The following is a 15632-nucleotide window of genomic DNA, read 5'->3' as shown; positions in this document are numbered from 1 at the left end:
CTCCACAGCTGTCTGTGGCAGAGCATTCCACAGATTCACTACTCTCTGGCTAAAAAAAATTCCTCGTTACCTCTGTTCTAAAGGGTTGCTCCTTAATTTTTAGTTCTGGACACTACCACCACCATAGGAAACATCCTCTCCACATCCACCTTATCTAGACCTTTCAACATTTAAGAGGTTTCAATGAGATCCTCCCACATTTTCCAAATTCCAGTGAGTACAGACCAAAGCTGCCAAATGTTCCTCATACAATAACCCTTCATTCTTGGAATCATTCTCGTGAATTTCTTCTGGACTCTCCAGTAGAAACACATCCTTTCTGAGATATGTGGCCCAAGACTGTTGACAGTACTCCATGTGCAGCCTGACTAGTGTCTTATACTATAAAGCCTCAGCATTATCGCCTTACTTTTATTTTCTATTCCCCTGGAAATAAATGCTAACATTCCATTTGCATTCTTTATCACAGACTCAACCTGTAAATTAACCTTCTGAGAGTCTTGGATGAGGACTCCCAAGTCCCTCTGTGCCTCTGATGTTTGAATTGTCTCCCCATTTAGATAATAGTTTTCACTTTGTTCCTTTTACCAAAATGTATTATCATACATTTCCCAACACTGTATACCATCTGCCACTTTTTTGTCCATTCTTCCAATTTGTCCAAGTCCTTCTGCAATCACATTGCTTCCTCAGTACTACCTTCCCCTCCACCTATCTTCGTATCATCTGCAAACTTTTCCACAAAGCCACCAATTCCATTATCTAAATCACTGACAAACAATGTGAAAAGTAGTGGTCTCCTGAAGGTGAGACGCAAAACCCCAAAAATGAAGTATGAGACACACGAAACTCACATTTCTCCAACTTGACATATTGCTGGTTCTCCAGGAGATACTGTAAAACCTGCCAGACATGGAGGATGTGCTCCTGAAGGGTTCTGGAGAAAACTAAGATGTCATCAAGGTACCTGTATATAGACTGGTTCATCATGCCGTGAAGAACATAACTCATAAAGGCTTGAAAAACAGCTGGACAGTTGGTCAACCCAAAGGGCATGACCAGATATTCATAGTGGCCAGTTAGGGTGCTAAAAGCAGTTTCCCATTCATCTCCTTCCCTTGTGCAAATTAAATGGTAGGCATTACAGAAGTCAAATTTGATGATGACCACGGCCCCTGTGAGGAGGACATGAGCAGGAGAGGATACTTATTCTTAATAGTGACCCTGTTTAACCCACTGTAATCAATACAGGCCCTCAGCCCTCCATTCTTCTCAGAAACAAACTCTGCACAGGCTGGTGAGGTTGAAGGGCAAATGAGACCATTCTGTAACACCTCACTAATGTACTCCTCCATCGCCCTAGCCTCAGGAATAGAGAGTGCATACAACTGACCTCTAGTGAAGCATGGCTCTGGGTGGTTAAGTTAATGGCACAATCACAGGGCTTGTGCAGAAGCAGGCATGAGGCCTTAGCCTTAGAAAAAACTTCTGCCAAGTCATGGTTTTGGTACCTTGGGCACTTCAGACTCTCCAAGACCTGACCTATGTGTGTTCAATCCAGTTGCTGAATCTACATCTTCATCCTCCTCTTCAATTCCACCATCTTGCCCATATCCCTCCTCTTCTGCACCAATTTCATCTTAGTCATCCTCCTCTTCTCTGGTCCTCCCAATGCTAAGACTTGGAGGCATACAGTCTCTGTGACCTTCTGGCGCTCATGAAAGCAGCCTTCTCTCAGACCAGGCAAACTGGGGACCATGAGCACAAAGCCACGGGTAACCTAAAACTAGGGGCTCTTTTGGAGTGTCTGCTAAAAAGAATGAGATCAGTTCAGAATGATTTCCAATTGACATTTTAATAGGTCTGGCCATGTACTCGAGCTTTCCTGACCCTAGTGGGCCCCATCTAAGGCTTGGATGAGAGAAAGTGAGGGCTTACCTTGATGGGTAAGTTGAGCTGTCTGGCCAGGGTGAGGTCCATTAGGCTGTCCTCTGCACCTGAATCCACTAGTGCTCAGAGCCTGACCTGATTCTTCCACATGTCACCCCAGATCAGCACAGTGTCCAACTGTAGATGTTCTCACTGATGTTCTCCTCTGGTGAACCCTGGCTTTTCCCTGCAGTTCTGGATACCGGTTGGGGAAGTGGCCAGCATTACCACAGTAAAGGCACTTCCCCTCACTTCTGTTCCCATTTTTCCTCGGGAAAGGCATGACTGGCCCACTGCATTGCTTCCTTTTCAGATTGAATGGCCTGAGCTGCAGATGACCTCACAGGAAGCAAGGCGGTAGGTTCCCGAGCTTGGTTTCTCTACTGCTCACGTATACATTGGTTCAGTCGAATGGCTATATAAATCATCTGTTCCAGGGAATTCCCCCCAGTCACAACTGGTCAGGTCATCCATCACCCTTTCAGATAGTCCATTATAGAAAGCTGTGAGAAGGACCTCATCAATCCAATAGCTCTCAGTTCCCAGAGTGCAAAATTAAATGGCGTAGGCTGCCACTGAACGGGACACTTGTCATCATTCTCTGTGCTTCTTCTTATCCACTGACAGGCTGGTCAAAAACCTGCTGCAGCAGGGTGCTGAACGTCTCCTGACAATCACATACTGCCGTATGCTGTCTCCAGAGAGCGGCTACCCACTCAAACACCCACCTGGAGAGAAGTGAGATCATGTACAGAAAGCAACTTGGGTCCTCTATGTTGGGAAGTGGGTCGGCTGCAGCTCAAAAACAGGAGAACACTGTGACACAAAGCCATGACAGGCCTCTGGGGAGCCATCAAAATGAATTAGGCATTCTCTGGAGATGGCAACTGATGTGTTGGTTGCTGCTGTATGTTGCTCATGGAGTCTGGTAGGGCTAGAAGAGTAGTCATAGATCAGGCTTGGGGAGTTGGAGGTGGTTGGGCTCTCAACTCTTGGACTGCCTCTGCCACCTGTGCAAGGGTAGTTGCGAGCTGCTGTATTTGTTCTTGTGTGCCGATGAGAGTCCCCTGGTTGTTGAGTGCCGCTTGAAAGCTTTCATTTTCTGCTGCGCTCATATTGAGGCTCAGTCTTGCTGTAATGGTGCAGGTAGGTCTGAGCACAATTGCAGACAGAGACAGAGTTGGTCAAATGACTTCACACGGTCAGAAGTGCTAAGTGCAACTGCCTTGCCCCATTCACTTGTTCAGATTCCAACTAAAATACACAGGCAACTTAAGAGGTCACGGAGAATATAACAAAAATGCTTCAGATAAACTGTCTCACAAGATCCAAGGCTTCAGGAGAAAATCAGGCAGTCAGTCCACAAAACAAAGGGGGGGTAGTTTCTACATGCTAGATCCTAGGTAAGTCTTTTCTCAGTACTGACACAGGTAAGTAACTCCACAGAGAATGACTAACTCTAGCAGTTCATTCTAACAAGCTAAGAGAGTATTAAGACTGATCAACTGGTGGACACAGGCACCAGCTTTAAACACCTCTCTCAATCAGTCTGAGGTGTGTCTCCTAATCCAATTGAAATATCTCCCAGTGTTAGGGGTGAAGATCTCCACTCAGATAGGTGACATTATTGCTCTTGGAGGTATCAGCGCTTCAAGTATTACAGGTATGTTGTTTGGCATTCTTCCTGATTAGTAATGCAACTCCCCGACTTCTCTTATCTGCTTCTGCATCATGTCTGAACCATCAAAATCCTGGAACACTGAGCTGCTAGTCCTGTCCCTCTTGCAGAGCATGTCCTTTTCCTCTTCCTTGAGGTCCTTGTTCAGCCATGAGATCCCCATCCTACCCTGGAACTAGTCATGGCCACAATGGTGTTTTCAGTAATGGAGCATTGGCAGCAATGTCACTACTGAGGCACACACAGAGTGCGTATCTCCGCAGGTTAATGGTGTAAGAGCATTCAAGTGTTAGTTGCAGCTCTTTCTGTGCACCTTGTAGGATGTTTGCTCACCAACAGTCACTTCAGAAGCATCAGGTCAGGTCTCTTGGTGCCAGTAGAATATTCTTTTATATTGTGGAAAAAAAGCAACAAGTTTATATAAATTGCACCTAGTTTTTCTTCGGCTGTTCCTCAACTCAAAATTATCTCCAGTGGATTTACTCCAGATAAATCAGAAAAGGGTAGAGTCAAAATTCAAATGCTACTCAAACCATTTTCTAGGATTAGGTGGCTGGATGTTTCTGGAAGTGTTCTGCAGCACACACCCAGCAGTGTATCCAAGAGCATCATTGTACTGTGTACCTTGGATAGCATTCTTTGGCAATGAGGATTGAATCTTCAGGTGGAAGATAATATGGGCAAATCTCAGAAGTTTTTTTGAGAAAAAATTATCAGGTTAGGAAAGTGGTGCAAAAAATTGATTCTACAAGAGAACAAGTATTTCATGATATAGTGTTTGCTCATAAGCCAACTTAGATATGCTTGTGGAAGTATAAATCTTATATGGTGTGACCACTGAAGCTTCAGCAGAGGTAGACTTGTAATCCTTCTCTGACTTACAAACACCCAACAATGTTCATCAGTCTGTGACTGCTCAGAAGGAAAGAAGCCTGTGGACAACCCTGAGGAGCCCAACCTTTGAAGCCAGGAGTTGTACAACCAAAGCTATTACCGGGAAATACCATGTTAGGCTTTGGACACTACTCCATGGGTATTAGTCTGAATGCTGGTGATACGCTGCAGTCTATTCACTGTTGTACAGCAGTGAGGTCAAGACCAAGAGGAGGCACAAATCTGAAAATAATTTCCCCCTTCAGTGCAATAGGAAAATAAGACAGATACAGCTACAGAAGGTCTTGCATTTATCATTATGAGCACCACTGGATGCCATTGTCAATTTCTACCTTATCTTAAGACAAATCAACTTTGAAACTAGCTCTTGCACGGCCACAAGCATTTATCATCAATCTCTATCTCATCAGTCTGCATCCTGTTATTGCTTTTTTCTTGTACTAAAAGGAGGGAGATTTGATAGGGCTATACAAAATTATGAGGGTTATAGATAGGGATCATTGCAAACAGGCTTTTTCCACTGAGGTTAGGTAGGACTAGGTAATAGTTTAAGGGTGAAAGGGTGGATTATTTAAGGGGGAACTTCTTCATCACTACTAACTGCAGCCAGAAGTAGTGGATATGGGCTTGATTTCAACATTTAAGAGAAATTTGGATAAATACGTGAATGAGAGGGCATGGAAGGCTGTGATCCAGGGTCAATGGGACAGGACACAATACCAGTTCAGCAGCAACTAGATGGGCCAAAAGACCTGTTTCTGTGGTATAATGCTCTGTGACTCTGCATTGATGTTCTTAGGTTTCAAAATAACCTGTATGGATGTCTTGTAAAACTGTTTTCGCCGTATCACGGACATTTTTTAACCATATCTCAGTACATTTGAGTATAATAAACCAATTCCTTCTCCTCACAGGAAAAAGCATATGGTCTCTTTGTTATCTACTAAGATTGTGGCTGATATGAAATTTGACCTTCATTCCATTTTTTCTGTTAATTTTTCATCACTCTTGACTACACTATGAACAAATATCTTTGAACTAAATATATTAAAAGATTTGAAGTACATTTATTATCAAAGTATGTATACTGAATTCAACTCTGTGATTCAACCTCCTGAGAGCAAATATATTAACCAGAATGCTGGAATTTTTCTTATCCAAAGATTTGAATGGATCACAATCCTCCAAGGGAAGAAATTCTGTCCTAATTGGCCTCTCCCATGTAATTTCCTAATTCTTCATTAGGGAAAATATCCTCACAACATCAATTCTCTTATAACTTTGTATGTTTCAGTAAGACTGCCTAATTCTTATCAATTCTATCCTGTTCAGTCATTTCTCAAAAACCATGAATCATCCCATAAATCAAACCAATGTATTGCCTCTAAAAGGAAAAGCCAAAATAGCTACATAGAATATTACAGTATGGTAGAGGCCTTTTGGCCCACAATGATGTGACAAACTTTTAACATACTCCAAGAACTGTTATGTACCCCGTAACAGGTTAAAAGAACCAGCAGAAATGGAACACACCTGGAGTCTGGTTTTGCTATAAACAGAACAGTAATTTATTAGTATCTACCAATAATAGTAAACTTAAAACTAGATAAACCAAGGATTAACAGTGTTAGGCATATATAGGTGTGAGTATATGTTTCCCAAACTCATTCACGCTTAGTTGGTAAATGATACAGTCTTATGATGGTATTTGAGAAAGCTCAGTTCAATACATGAGGTTGCTGTTGTTGGTAAGAGAGAGGGATTTGTAATCCAAAGGCATATGTCGTGAGAAGGCAATTACGTCGATATTCCACAAATTACACGACAGCAATGCAAAATAACAATTACAGTAGGCTTTATCTCTAAAGTTGTTCTACTCCACACATGAAGTATTGCCGACAGTGATCTTCAATGAATATCCTTTCAACACAAGTCGTACCACACCTGAATTCAGCGATGGGACATCTCAAAGTGGTAGCCACAGTATACTCAAACAAAATCCACGTATGGATTATCATCAACAGTAGCTTATCACAAAAAGGGGACCATCTTCAAGGGAACCACCACCCAGGCAAGGGTTGACACACTGGTAGATTCCACAAGGTTACCCCAATCACACAACATGATAGCCACTTATCCAGTTCCACGACATACGAAATAACTCCAACAGTGATTTGCCAGAGGGGTGCCTTTCTTCAGTGAACTACCACACCCAGACAAAGGGTAACACACAAGTGGTAATCACAAAGGTTTTCCCCTCACCAGAGAACCCACTCCTGTGGATTAACTAAGTGACAATCACACTTCCGTAGCCAAATAGAAACAAACTCACCTTTACGGGCTACTTGGAGAGAGAGTGCAAACAGTGATCTCTTTGTCACTAGGTTTCTTCTTCCTTCCTCTCCTTTGTTCTCTTCCTGCAAACTTCTTCTAGTTGCAGAAAACTTGTGAGAGTCATTTATCAATACTCAGGATTGATCTTAACTCACCCCTTCTGGGCTACTGAAAGTTTAAACCAGTGACCGACTCACTGGTGTCTTCCATTGACGGAATCCATCTTGACTCTAACTGTCTGTCCGTAAGAGGATCATCTGACCTTGCTTATTCAAAACAAACTGTCACTTGTATAAACAATCACTGCTCACTATAGCAACCCAGCAATTCTGCAGTCAGCAGAAATCGAACAGTGCAAAAGTCAATCTCAATTATCTTGCCATTTTAAAGTGACAGTCCACAGAAAATAGGAACCCCAGGGTACATAACAGAACAATCTAAGTCTTCCTTCCCACATAGCCTTCCATTTTCCTTTCATCCACGTGCCTATCTAAGAGTCACTTGAATGCCCCAATGTATCTGCCTCTACTACCACCCCTGACAGTGCATTGTGTTACCATTCTCTGCATAAAAGAAACATCTTTGATATCCCTCTATGCTTTCCTCCAATCCCCTTAAAAAGATGCCTTCTCATATTAGCCATTGCCACCCTGGGAAAAAGACACTGGCTGTCCACTCGATTTATGCCTCTTATTGAGTCACCTCTAGTCCTCCTTTGCTCCAATGAGAAAAACACTAGCTCCCTTAAACTTTCCTCTTAAAGTCTTGCTCTCTAATCCATGCCGCATCCTGGTATATCTCCTCTGGACCCTCTCTAGCTTCCACATACTTCCAATAATGAGATGACCAGAACTGAACACAATATTCCAAGCATGGTCCATAAAACTGTAAAATTTCCTTGTGGCTTTTGAACTCAATCCCCCAATTAATGAAGACACACATATTGTTAGGATTCATTTCCAGAGAATGAGAATATAAAAACAAAGATGTAATGCTGAGGCTTTATAAGGCATTGGTCAGAGCACATTTAGAGTTTTGTGAAGTGTTTTGTGCCCAGTCTCCAAGAAAGGATATGTTGGCATTGGAGAGGATCCAGAGGAGTTTCACGAGAATTATCCCAAGAATAAAAAGGTTAACATATGAGGAGTGTTTAATGGCTTTGGGCCTGTACTTGCTGCAGTTTAGAAGAATGAAGGGGTAAGCTCATTGAAATATATCGAATATTGAAAGGCCTAGATGTAGTGGACATTTAGAGAATGTATCTGATAGTGGAGGAGTTCAGGACTAGAGGGCACAACTTCAGAATAGAAAGATGTCCCTTTAAAACAGATGAGAAGGAATTTCTTTAGCCAGAGGATGGTGAATCTGTGAAATTCATTGCCACAGACTGTTATACAGGCCAAGTCATTGGGTATATTTAAAGCAGAGGCTGGGAGTTTCTTGATTAGTATGGATGTCAAAGGTTACAGGGAGAATGGGGTTGAGAGATACGTTATGTAGGACTCGATGTTAATATCCCTGTTTTCGCTCCTGAGACATGCTGCCTAGACTCTGCGGGGTAGCCAAGTGAGTGGTACATCTTCTGGGTTATCAAGTGGGCGCCCTCCTTCCTCAGTGTTTCACTGATAGGCCCACGATACCTCCAGAGGGCTCAATGAACCCTCCAGTGAATCCCAGCATCCTGGGCTCACCATCTAGATGCCATTCACTCACTTGGGGGCCCAGATGGAATCCTTTCTCTTCATCCAGAGCCACTGATTACTATCAGCAGCTCTTGAGAGGTCTTTGACTGCTTGTCAGTGTGTCTTCCCTCGCACTCCCAACTCCTGGAGTAGCCTTGATGTTGATGTGGCTACAAATCCTCTGCTTCCTACTTCGACCAATCACACCCTTGCTTTCCAGCCATGTTGCTGCACATCGGCTGCAAGCTTGGCGTACCTCAGTTTCTTGCGCTCGTAGGCCTCCTCCACTGCATCCTCCCAGGGGATAATAAATCAGCCCTGATGGAATGGTGGAGCAAACTCAAGGTGCAGAATGGCCTAGTTCTACTCTTATGTCTAATGGTCTTAGTTACACAACAGCATAATTTCCTTTGACTTTTGACAGAAAAAATATTATCATAGTTCCCTTCTTGTTGAGAAAACTTCTCAGCTCTTTACTTCACCCTGCCCCTCCCGGTTTCACCTATCACCTTGTGTTTTTGCCTCCCCTCTCCCCCACCTTTTAATTCTACTGTTCATCCTTTTTTCTCCAGTCCTGCTGAAGAGTCTTGGCTTGAAATGTCGACTGTACTCTTTTTCATAGGTGCTGCCTGGCATGCTGAGTTCCTCCAACATTTTGTGTGACCCCTTTTCCCATGTCAATTTTTAGTTAATTTCTGAAGCTGGTTTGCAGCAATTTATAAGTTCTTAAGTCACGCAAGTAATTTGCAAGGTCATGGAATTTGCACCTTCTGTCTTCATAAATGGGCATGAGCTGCTGAGTTCTTTCAGCATTGATTTTGTTTCATTGCAGATCTCAGCATTTGCAGTCTCTTGCCTTGCACTTCTGTAATTCCTTTAGCAGCAGACAAACCTGGAGGTTCTTCATCTGTGCTATTTATGTGTTAGAAAAGAGAAGGATAAAAGAAAGCAACTTGCGTCAAGTTAATGTGCTGTTACCCACAAGCAGACTATGTAGGAAATAATTTAGGGAAGGAAGTGGTGAGGTCAAGTTCACTACTGCTTTTGACTTCCTCTACAAAACAACAACTGGTACCAGCAGGCAAAGCTGGATTGCTTCCATGTTTACCTAGTAAAAACAACAGCTTGCAAACAATGAAATTTTCATGATATGACCCCTCCCCGTGTAAATTCCTGATATGTGAATTCCCTCCAAAGAAAGTCATAGAATCATTAGGCATGGAAGCTGGCCTACCTTTATGCCCATCTACGTTTATTTGCAATGAGTTTGTATCCTCCTGTGCCTTTCCTGCTTCATTAGAACATAGAATAGTACAGCATATTACAGGTCCTTTGGCCCACAATGTTGTGCCAACCCTCAAACCCTGCCTCCCATATAACCCCCCACCTTAAATTCCTCCATATACCTGTCTAGTAGTCTCTTAAACTTCACTAGTGTAAGAGTGCCTTCATTGTCTGACTAAATCCAGTCACTCCCTATAACTGAGGTCCTCCAATTCACGCTACGTCCTGGTGAATCTATTTGACACTCTCTCTTATCCCACCGCACCCTTTACATAAGTAGTAGATTCAACAGTTTGGAAAAGTGAGGATAAAGTAAAAAGGAAGAAGCATGAAGGAGACATTATGAATGTTTTCAGAATAAATAAAAAGACAAAACATTTTCAAAGGGATAAGAATTTAACTTTCAGCGACAGAGGCAAATTTGAAGAGATGGGACTAAATATTTGAATGCACAAAGTATATGAAGAAAAAGTAGATGATCTTGAAGTGCAATTATAAATTAACAGGTATGACATAGGCATCACTGAGTTATGGCTGAAAGAAGATCATATTTGGAAGCTAAACATTCTAGGATACATATTGCATTGAAAAGACAAGCAGGTAAACAGAAGGGGTAGGGTGGCTCTGTTGGTAAAAAATGAAATCAAATATTTAGAAATTCTGTGCTGTAATGTTCTATGGAAAGAGTGACATAAGATCAGAAGATGTCCTTGTGGGCAGATTTAAGAACCTGCAAGGCTAACCACATCCTGATGGGAGTTATATACAGGTAGTTTGGATGTGGGGTACAACTTACAACAGAAGATGGAAAAGGTATGTTAAAAGAGCAATATTATGATAGTAATATTCAATATGCAGTTAGACTGGGAAAATCAGATCAGTGCTGCATTCCAAAAGAAGGAATTTTTAGAGTGCCTACAAGATGGCTTTTTAGTGCAATTCACCATAAGACATAGGAGCAGAATTAGGCCATTTGGCCCATTGAGTTGGCTCTGCCATTCAATCATGGCTGATCCTTTTATCCCCTCCTTAGCCCCACCCCCTGGCCTTCCCCTCATATCCTTTGATGCTATGTCCAATCAAGAAGCTGTCAAGCTCTGTCTTAAATACATTCAGTGACCTGGCCTCCACAGCTGCCTGTGGTAATAAATTCCAAAAATTTACCATCCTCCAGCTAAAGAAACTTCTCCACATCTCTGTTTTAAATGGACACCCCTCTTGTCTTTAGACTCCCCCACCATGGGAAATATCCTTTCCACATCTACTTTTTCTAGGCCTTTCAACATTCAAAAGGTTTCAATGAGATTCCACCCCACCCCCCCACCATCCTTCTAACTTCCAGCAAGTATAGACCCAGCACGAGGAAATCTACAGATGCTGGAAATTCAAACAACACACACAAAATGCTGTTGGAACACAGCAGGCCAGGCAGCATCTATAGGGAGAAGCACTGTCGACGTTTCGGACTGAGATCCTTCGTCAGCACTAACTGAAAGGAAAGATACTGAGAGATTTGAAAGTAGGAGGGCAAATCATTGAAAAAACTCAAAGCGTGAGAAGAGTCACGAAGAAAGGTGGGAAGAGATTGAACAAGGGGGGATAAAACAGTGTCATGGTATGCAGAAATGAGTTTGGTGGGGCAGGAGCAAGCTGAGACAATAGGTCTGCCTGGACAGGCAGGTTTGTGGATCTTGGGTAGGAGGTAGAAACGGGAAGTGCAGGGTGTGGGAACAATGAGGTTGGTGGCAGTGGATGGGAGATCCCCAAAGCTGATAAGGTTGGTGATGGTATAGGAGACAATGGCCTGGTGCTCCTTAGTGGGGTCATGATCAAGGGGTAAATAAGAGGAGGTATCAGAGAGTTGTCGCTGTGCCTCGGCCAGGTAGAGGTCAGTACGCCACAACAACAGCAGCTCCCCCCTTATCAGCGGGTTTTATAGTGAGTTTGGGATTGGTGCGGAGGGAGCGGAGAGCAGAGCGTTTGGAAGGAGTGAGGTTGGAATTGGAACAGGGTGGTGAAGTCGAGACGGTTGATGTCCCATCGGCAATTAGCAATTAAGAGATCCAGAGCAGGCAGAAGGCCAGAGCAGGGTGTCCATGAAGAGGAGGAGGGTTGAAGACGGGAGAAGGGGTCATCGGTGGGGGCAGGAGAGTCCTTGTCAAAGAAGTAAGCTTGGAGACGGAGACGGCAGAAGAAGAGTTCAGCGTCATGGCGTACGTGGAACTCGCTGAGGTGTGGGCGAAGGGGGACAAAGGAGAGGCCTTTACTGAGGACAGAGCGTTCTGCCTCAGAGAGTTGAAGGTCGGAGGGAATGGTAAAGACCCGGCACGGATGAGAGATGGGATCAGAGGGGGGAGGGAGGCTGGTAGTGTCAGTGGAGAGGGAAGGGTTGGGGTGAGAGGAAGTTGGAGCCTCTGAGGGCCCAGGAAAAACAATTCTTGATGGAGTGTTTTGTAATGAACCAGATTTGATTATGGAGTATAAGATAAAGGAACCCTTAGACGACAGTGATTGTAGCACAATAGAATTCACTCTGCAATTTGAGAGGGAGAAGCTAATATCAGATGTTTTGGTATTACAATGAATTAAAGGGAACTACGCAGACATGAGAGAGTAACTGGCCAAAGTTGATTGGAAGGGAACACTACCAGATATGACGGTAGAACAGCAATGGCTGAATTTCTGGGAGCAATTTGGAAAGCACGGGATCGGTTCATCCCAAAGAAGGAGCATTCTAAGGCATTTGTGGTTGACAAGGAAAGTCAAAGGCAGCTTGAAAGTAAAAATTAATAAAAGGCTTTTAAAAACCAAAAGGTAATAAGGAGAGAAACAATGAAGTATGAAAGTAAGCTAGCTACTAATATAAAAGAGGTATTGTGGTGACCCACTTTCCAGTGCACTCGAACCGGCTCACAAAATGGCGCGTGCCGGCAGAGAGGCCGGCCCCAAAAAGGGTGCCAGGCCTTCTTCACCAGCAAGGGGAAAAGCCCGCACGCGGGAAGGGACTGTGAATATGCAATACAGTATTCCCACCCGGGGAGGGCGGAAACTGGAAGGCTTAAAAGCGAGGCCGCGAAGTTTGAATAAATCTTTTACGCAACTGCAACTCACCGTCTGCGTGTCGTTATTCCAGCGCTGTGTGTAGCACACCGCTACAGTATCAAACTTTTTTTTAGAGATATGAATAGTAAAACAAATGCAAGAGTGGACATCAAACCGCTGGAAAATGATGCTGGAGAGATAGTAATGGGGAACAAGGAAATGTTGAAAAAATTCAATAAGTATTTTATTGAATAAGTATAATAAGTATTTTCTAAGATCCACAAACCTGCCTGTCCAGGTAGACCCATTGTCTCAGCTTGTTCCTGCCCCACTGAACTCATTTCTGCATATCTTGACACTGTTTTATCCCCCCTTGTTCAATCCCTTCCCACCTATGTTCGTGACTCTTCTCACACTTTGAGTTTTTTCAATGATTTTAAGTTCCCTGGCCCCCACCGCCTTATTTTCACCATGGACATCCAGTCCCTATATACCTCCATCCCCACCAGGAAGGTCTCAAAGCTCTCTGCTTCTTTTTTAATTCCAGACCTAACCAGTTCCCCTCTACCACCACTCTCCTCCGTCTAGCGGAATTCGTCCTTACTCTCAATAATTTCTCCTTTGGCTCCTCCCACTTCCTCCAAACCAAATGTGTAGCCATGGGCACCCGTATGGGTCCCAGTTATGCCTGCCTTTTTGTTGGCTTTGTGGAACAGTCCATGTTCCAAGCCTATACGGGTATCCATCCCCCTTTTTTCCTTCGCTACATCGACGACTGCATTGGCGCTGCCTCCTGCACGTATGCTGAGCTCATTGATTTCATTAACTTTGCCTCCAACTTTCACCCTGCCCTCAAATTTACCTGATCCATTTCTGACACCTCCCTTCCCTTTCTTGATCTTTCTGTCTCCATCTCTGGAGACAGCTTATCTACTGATATCTACTATAAGCCTACTGACTTTCACAGTTACCTGGACTATTTCTCTTTCCACCCAGTCTCTTGCAAAAATGCCATCCCCTTCTCGCAATTCATCCATCTCTGCCGCATCTGCTCTCAGGATGAGGCTTTTCATTCCAGGATGAAGGAAATGTCTTCCTTTTTTTAAACAAAGGGGCTTCCCTTCCTCCACCATCAACTCTGTTCTCAAATGCATCTCTCCCATTTCACACACATCTGCTCTCACCCCATCTGCCCGCCACCCCACTCGGGATAGGGTTCCCCTTGTCCTCACCTACCACCCCACCAGCCTCCAGGTCCAACATATAATTCTCTGTAACTTCCGCCACCTCCGACAGGATCCCACTACCAAGCACATCTTTCCCTCCTCCCCTTTCTGCTTTCCGCAGGGATTGCTCCCTACGCGACTCCCTTGTCCACTCGTCCCCCCCATCCCTTCCCACCGATCTCCCTCCTGGCACTTATCCTTGTAAACGGAACAAGTGCTACACCTGCCCTTACACTTCCTCCCTCACCACCATTCAGGGCCCCAGACAGTCCTTCCAGGTGAGGCGACACTTCACCTGTGAGTCGGCAGGTGTATACTGCATCCGGTGCTCCCATTGTGGCCTTTTACATATTGATGAGACCCAACGCAGACTGGAAGACAGTTTCACTGAACACCTACGCTCTGTCTGCCAGAGAAAGCAGGATCTCCCAGTGGCCACTCATTTTAATTCCACGTCCTATTCCCATTCTGATACGTCTATCCATGGCCTCCTCTACTGTCAAGATGAAGCCACACTCAGGTTGGAGGAACAACACCTTATATTCCGTCTGGGTAGCCCCCAACCTAACAGCACGAACATTGATTTCTCTAACTTCCATTAATGCCCCTCCTTTCCTTATTACCCCATCCCTTATTTATTTATTCCCCCCTCCTTTTTTTCCTCTCTTCCCCTCTCGCAATCACACTTTGCCTGTTCCAAATGCGCCTCTGGTGCTCCCCTTGCCTTTTCTTTCTCCCTAGGCCTCCCGTTCCCATGATCCTTTCCCTTCTCCAGCTCTGTATTCCTTTTGCCAATCACCTTTCCAGCTCTTAGCTTCACCCCTCCCCCTCCTGTCTTCTCCAATCATTTCAGATTTCTCCCTCCCCCTCATACTTTCAAATCTCTTACTATCTTTTCTTTCAGTTAGTCCTGACGAAGGGTCTCGGCCCGAAATGTCGATTGTGCTTCCTCTTATAGATGCTGCCTGGCCTGCTTTGTTCCACCAGCATTTTGTGTGTGTTGTTTGAATTTCTAGCATCTGCAGATTTCCTTGTGTTCAAGTATTTTGCATTACTCTTCACTGTGAAAGACACCAGTAGCCTGCCAGAAATTCGAGAATATCGGGAGGCAGAATTGAGTATAGTTGCTAGAAGGTACTTGGGAAGCTGAAAGGTCTGAAGGTAGATAAGTCACCTACACTAGATGGACTACACCCCAGGGTTCTGAAAGAGGTAGCTGAAGAGATTGTGGAGGCATGATCTTTCAAGAATCAATAGATTCTGGAGGAAAGGAATATTGCCAATGTCAATCCACTTTTTAAACAGGAAGGAACGCAAAAAAGGAAAATATAGGCTATTTAGCCTGACTTCTGTGGTTGGAAATATGTTAGAGTCCATTATTAAAGATGAGGTTTTTGGGTGCTTAGAAACACATGATAAAATAGACTAAAGTCAACATGGTTTCCTTAAGGGGAAATCTTGCCTGATTAATCTGTTGGAATCCTTTGAGAAGTAACAGACAAGACAGACAAAAGAGTTAGTAGATGTTGTTGGACTTTCAGAAGGCATTTAACAAGGTGCCAC

The 15632-nt window shown here is 43.9% G+C and overlaps 1 protein-coding gene across 1 annotated transcript in view; it reads left to right on the top strand.

The window, feature by feature from the left end:
• Nucleotides 1–15632, top strand: part of kif25 (kinesin family member 25) — a 171603-nt gene that overhangs the window by 130379 nt on the left and 25592 nt on the right. Inside the window, exon 13 of the mRNA XM_073050272.1 lies at nucleotides 2557–2667. Coding sequence (XP_072906373.1) covers nucleotides 2557–2667 — 111 coding nt within the window. The remainder of the gene's footprint in view (nucleotides 1–2556; nucleotides 2668–15632) is intronic.

The sequence above is a fragment of the Hemitrygon akajei genome, chromosome 7, assembly GCF_048418815.1.
Source record: "Hemitrygon akajei chromosome 7, sHemAka1.3, whole genome shotgun sequence".
NCBI lineage: Eukaryota > Metazoa > Chordata > Chondrichthyes > Myliobatiformes > Dasyatidae > Hemitrygon > Hemitrygon akajei.
This window is presented reverse-complemented; position numbering and strand designations above follow the sequence as displayed.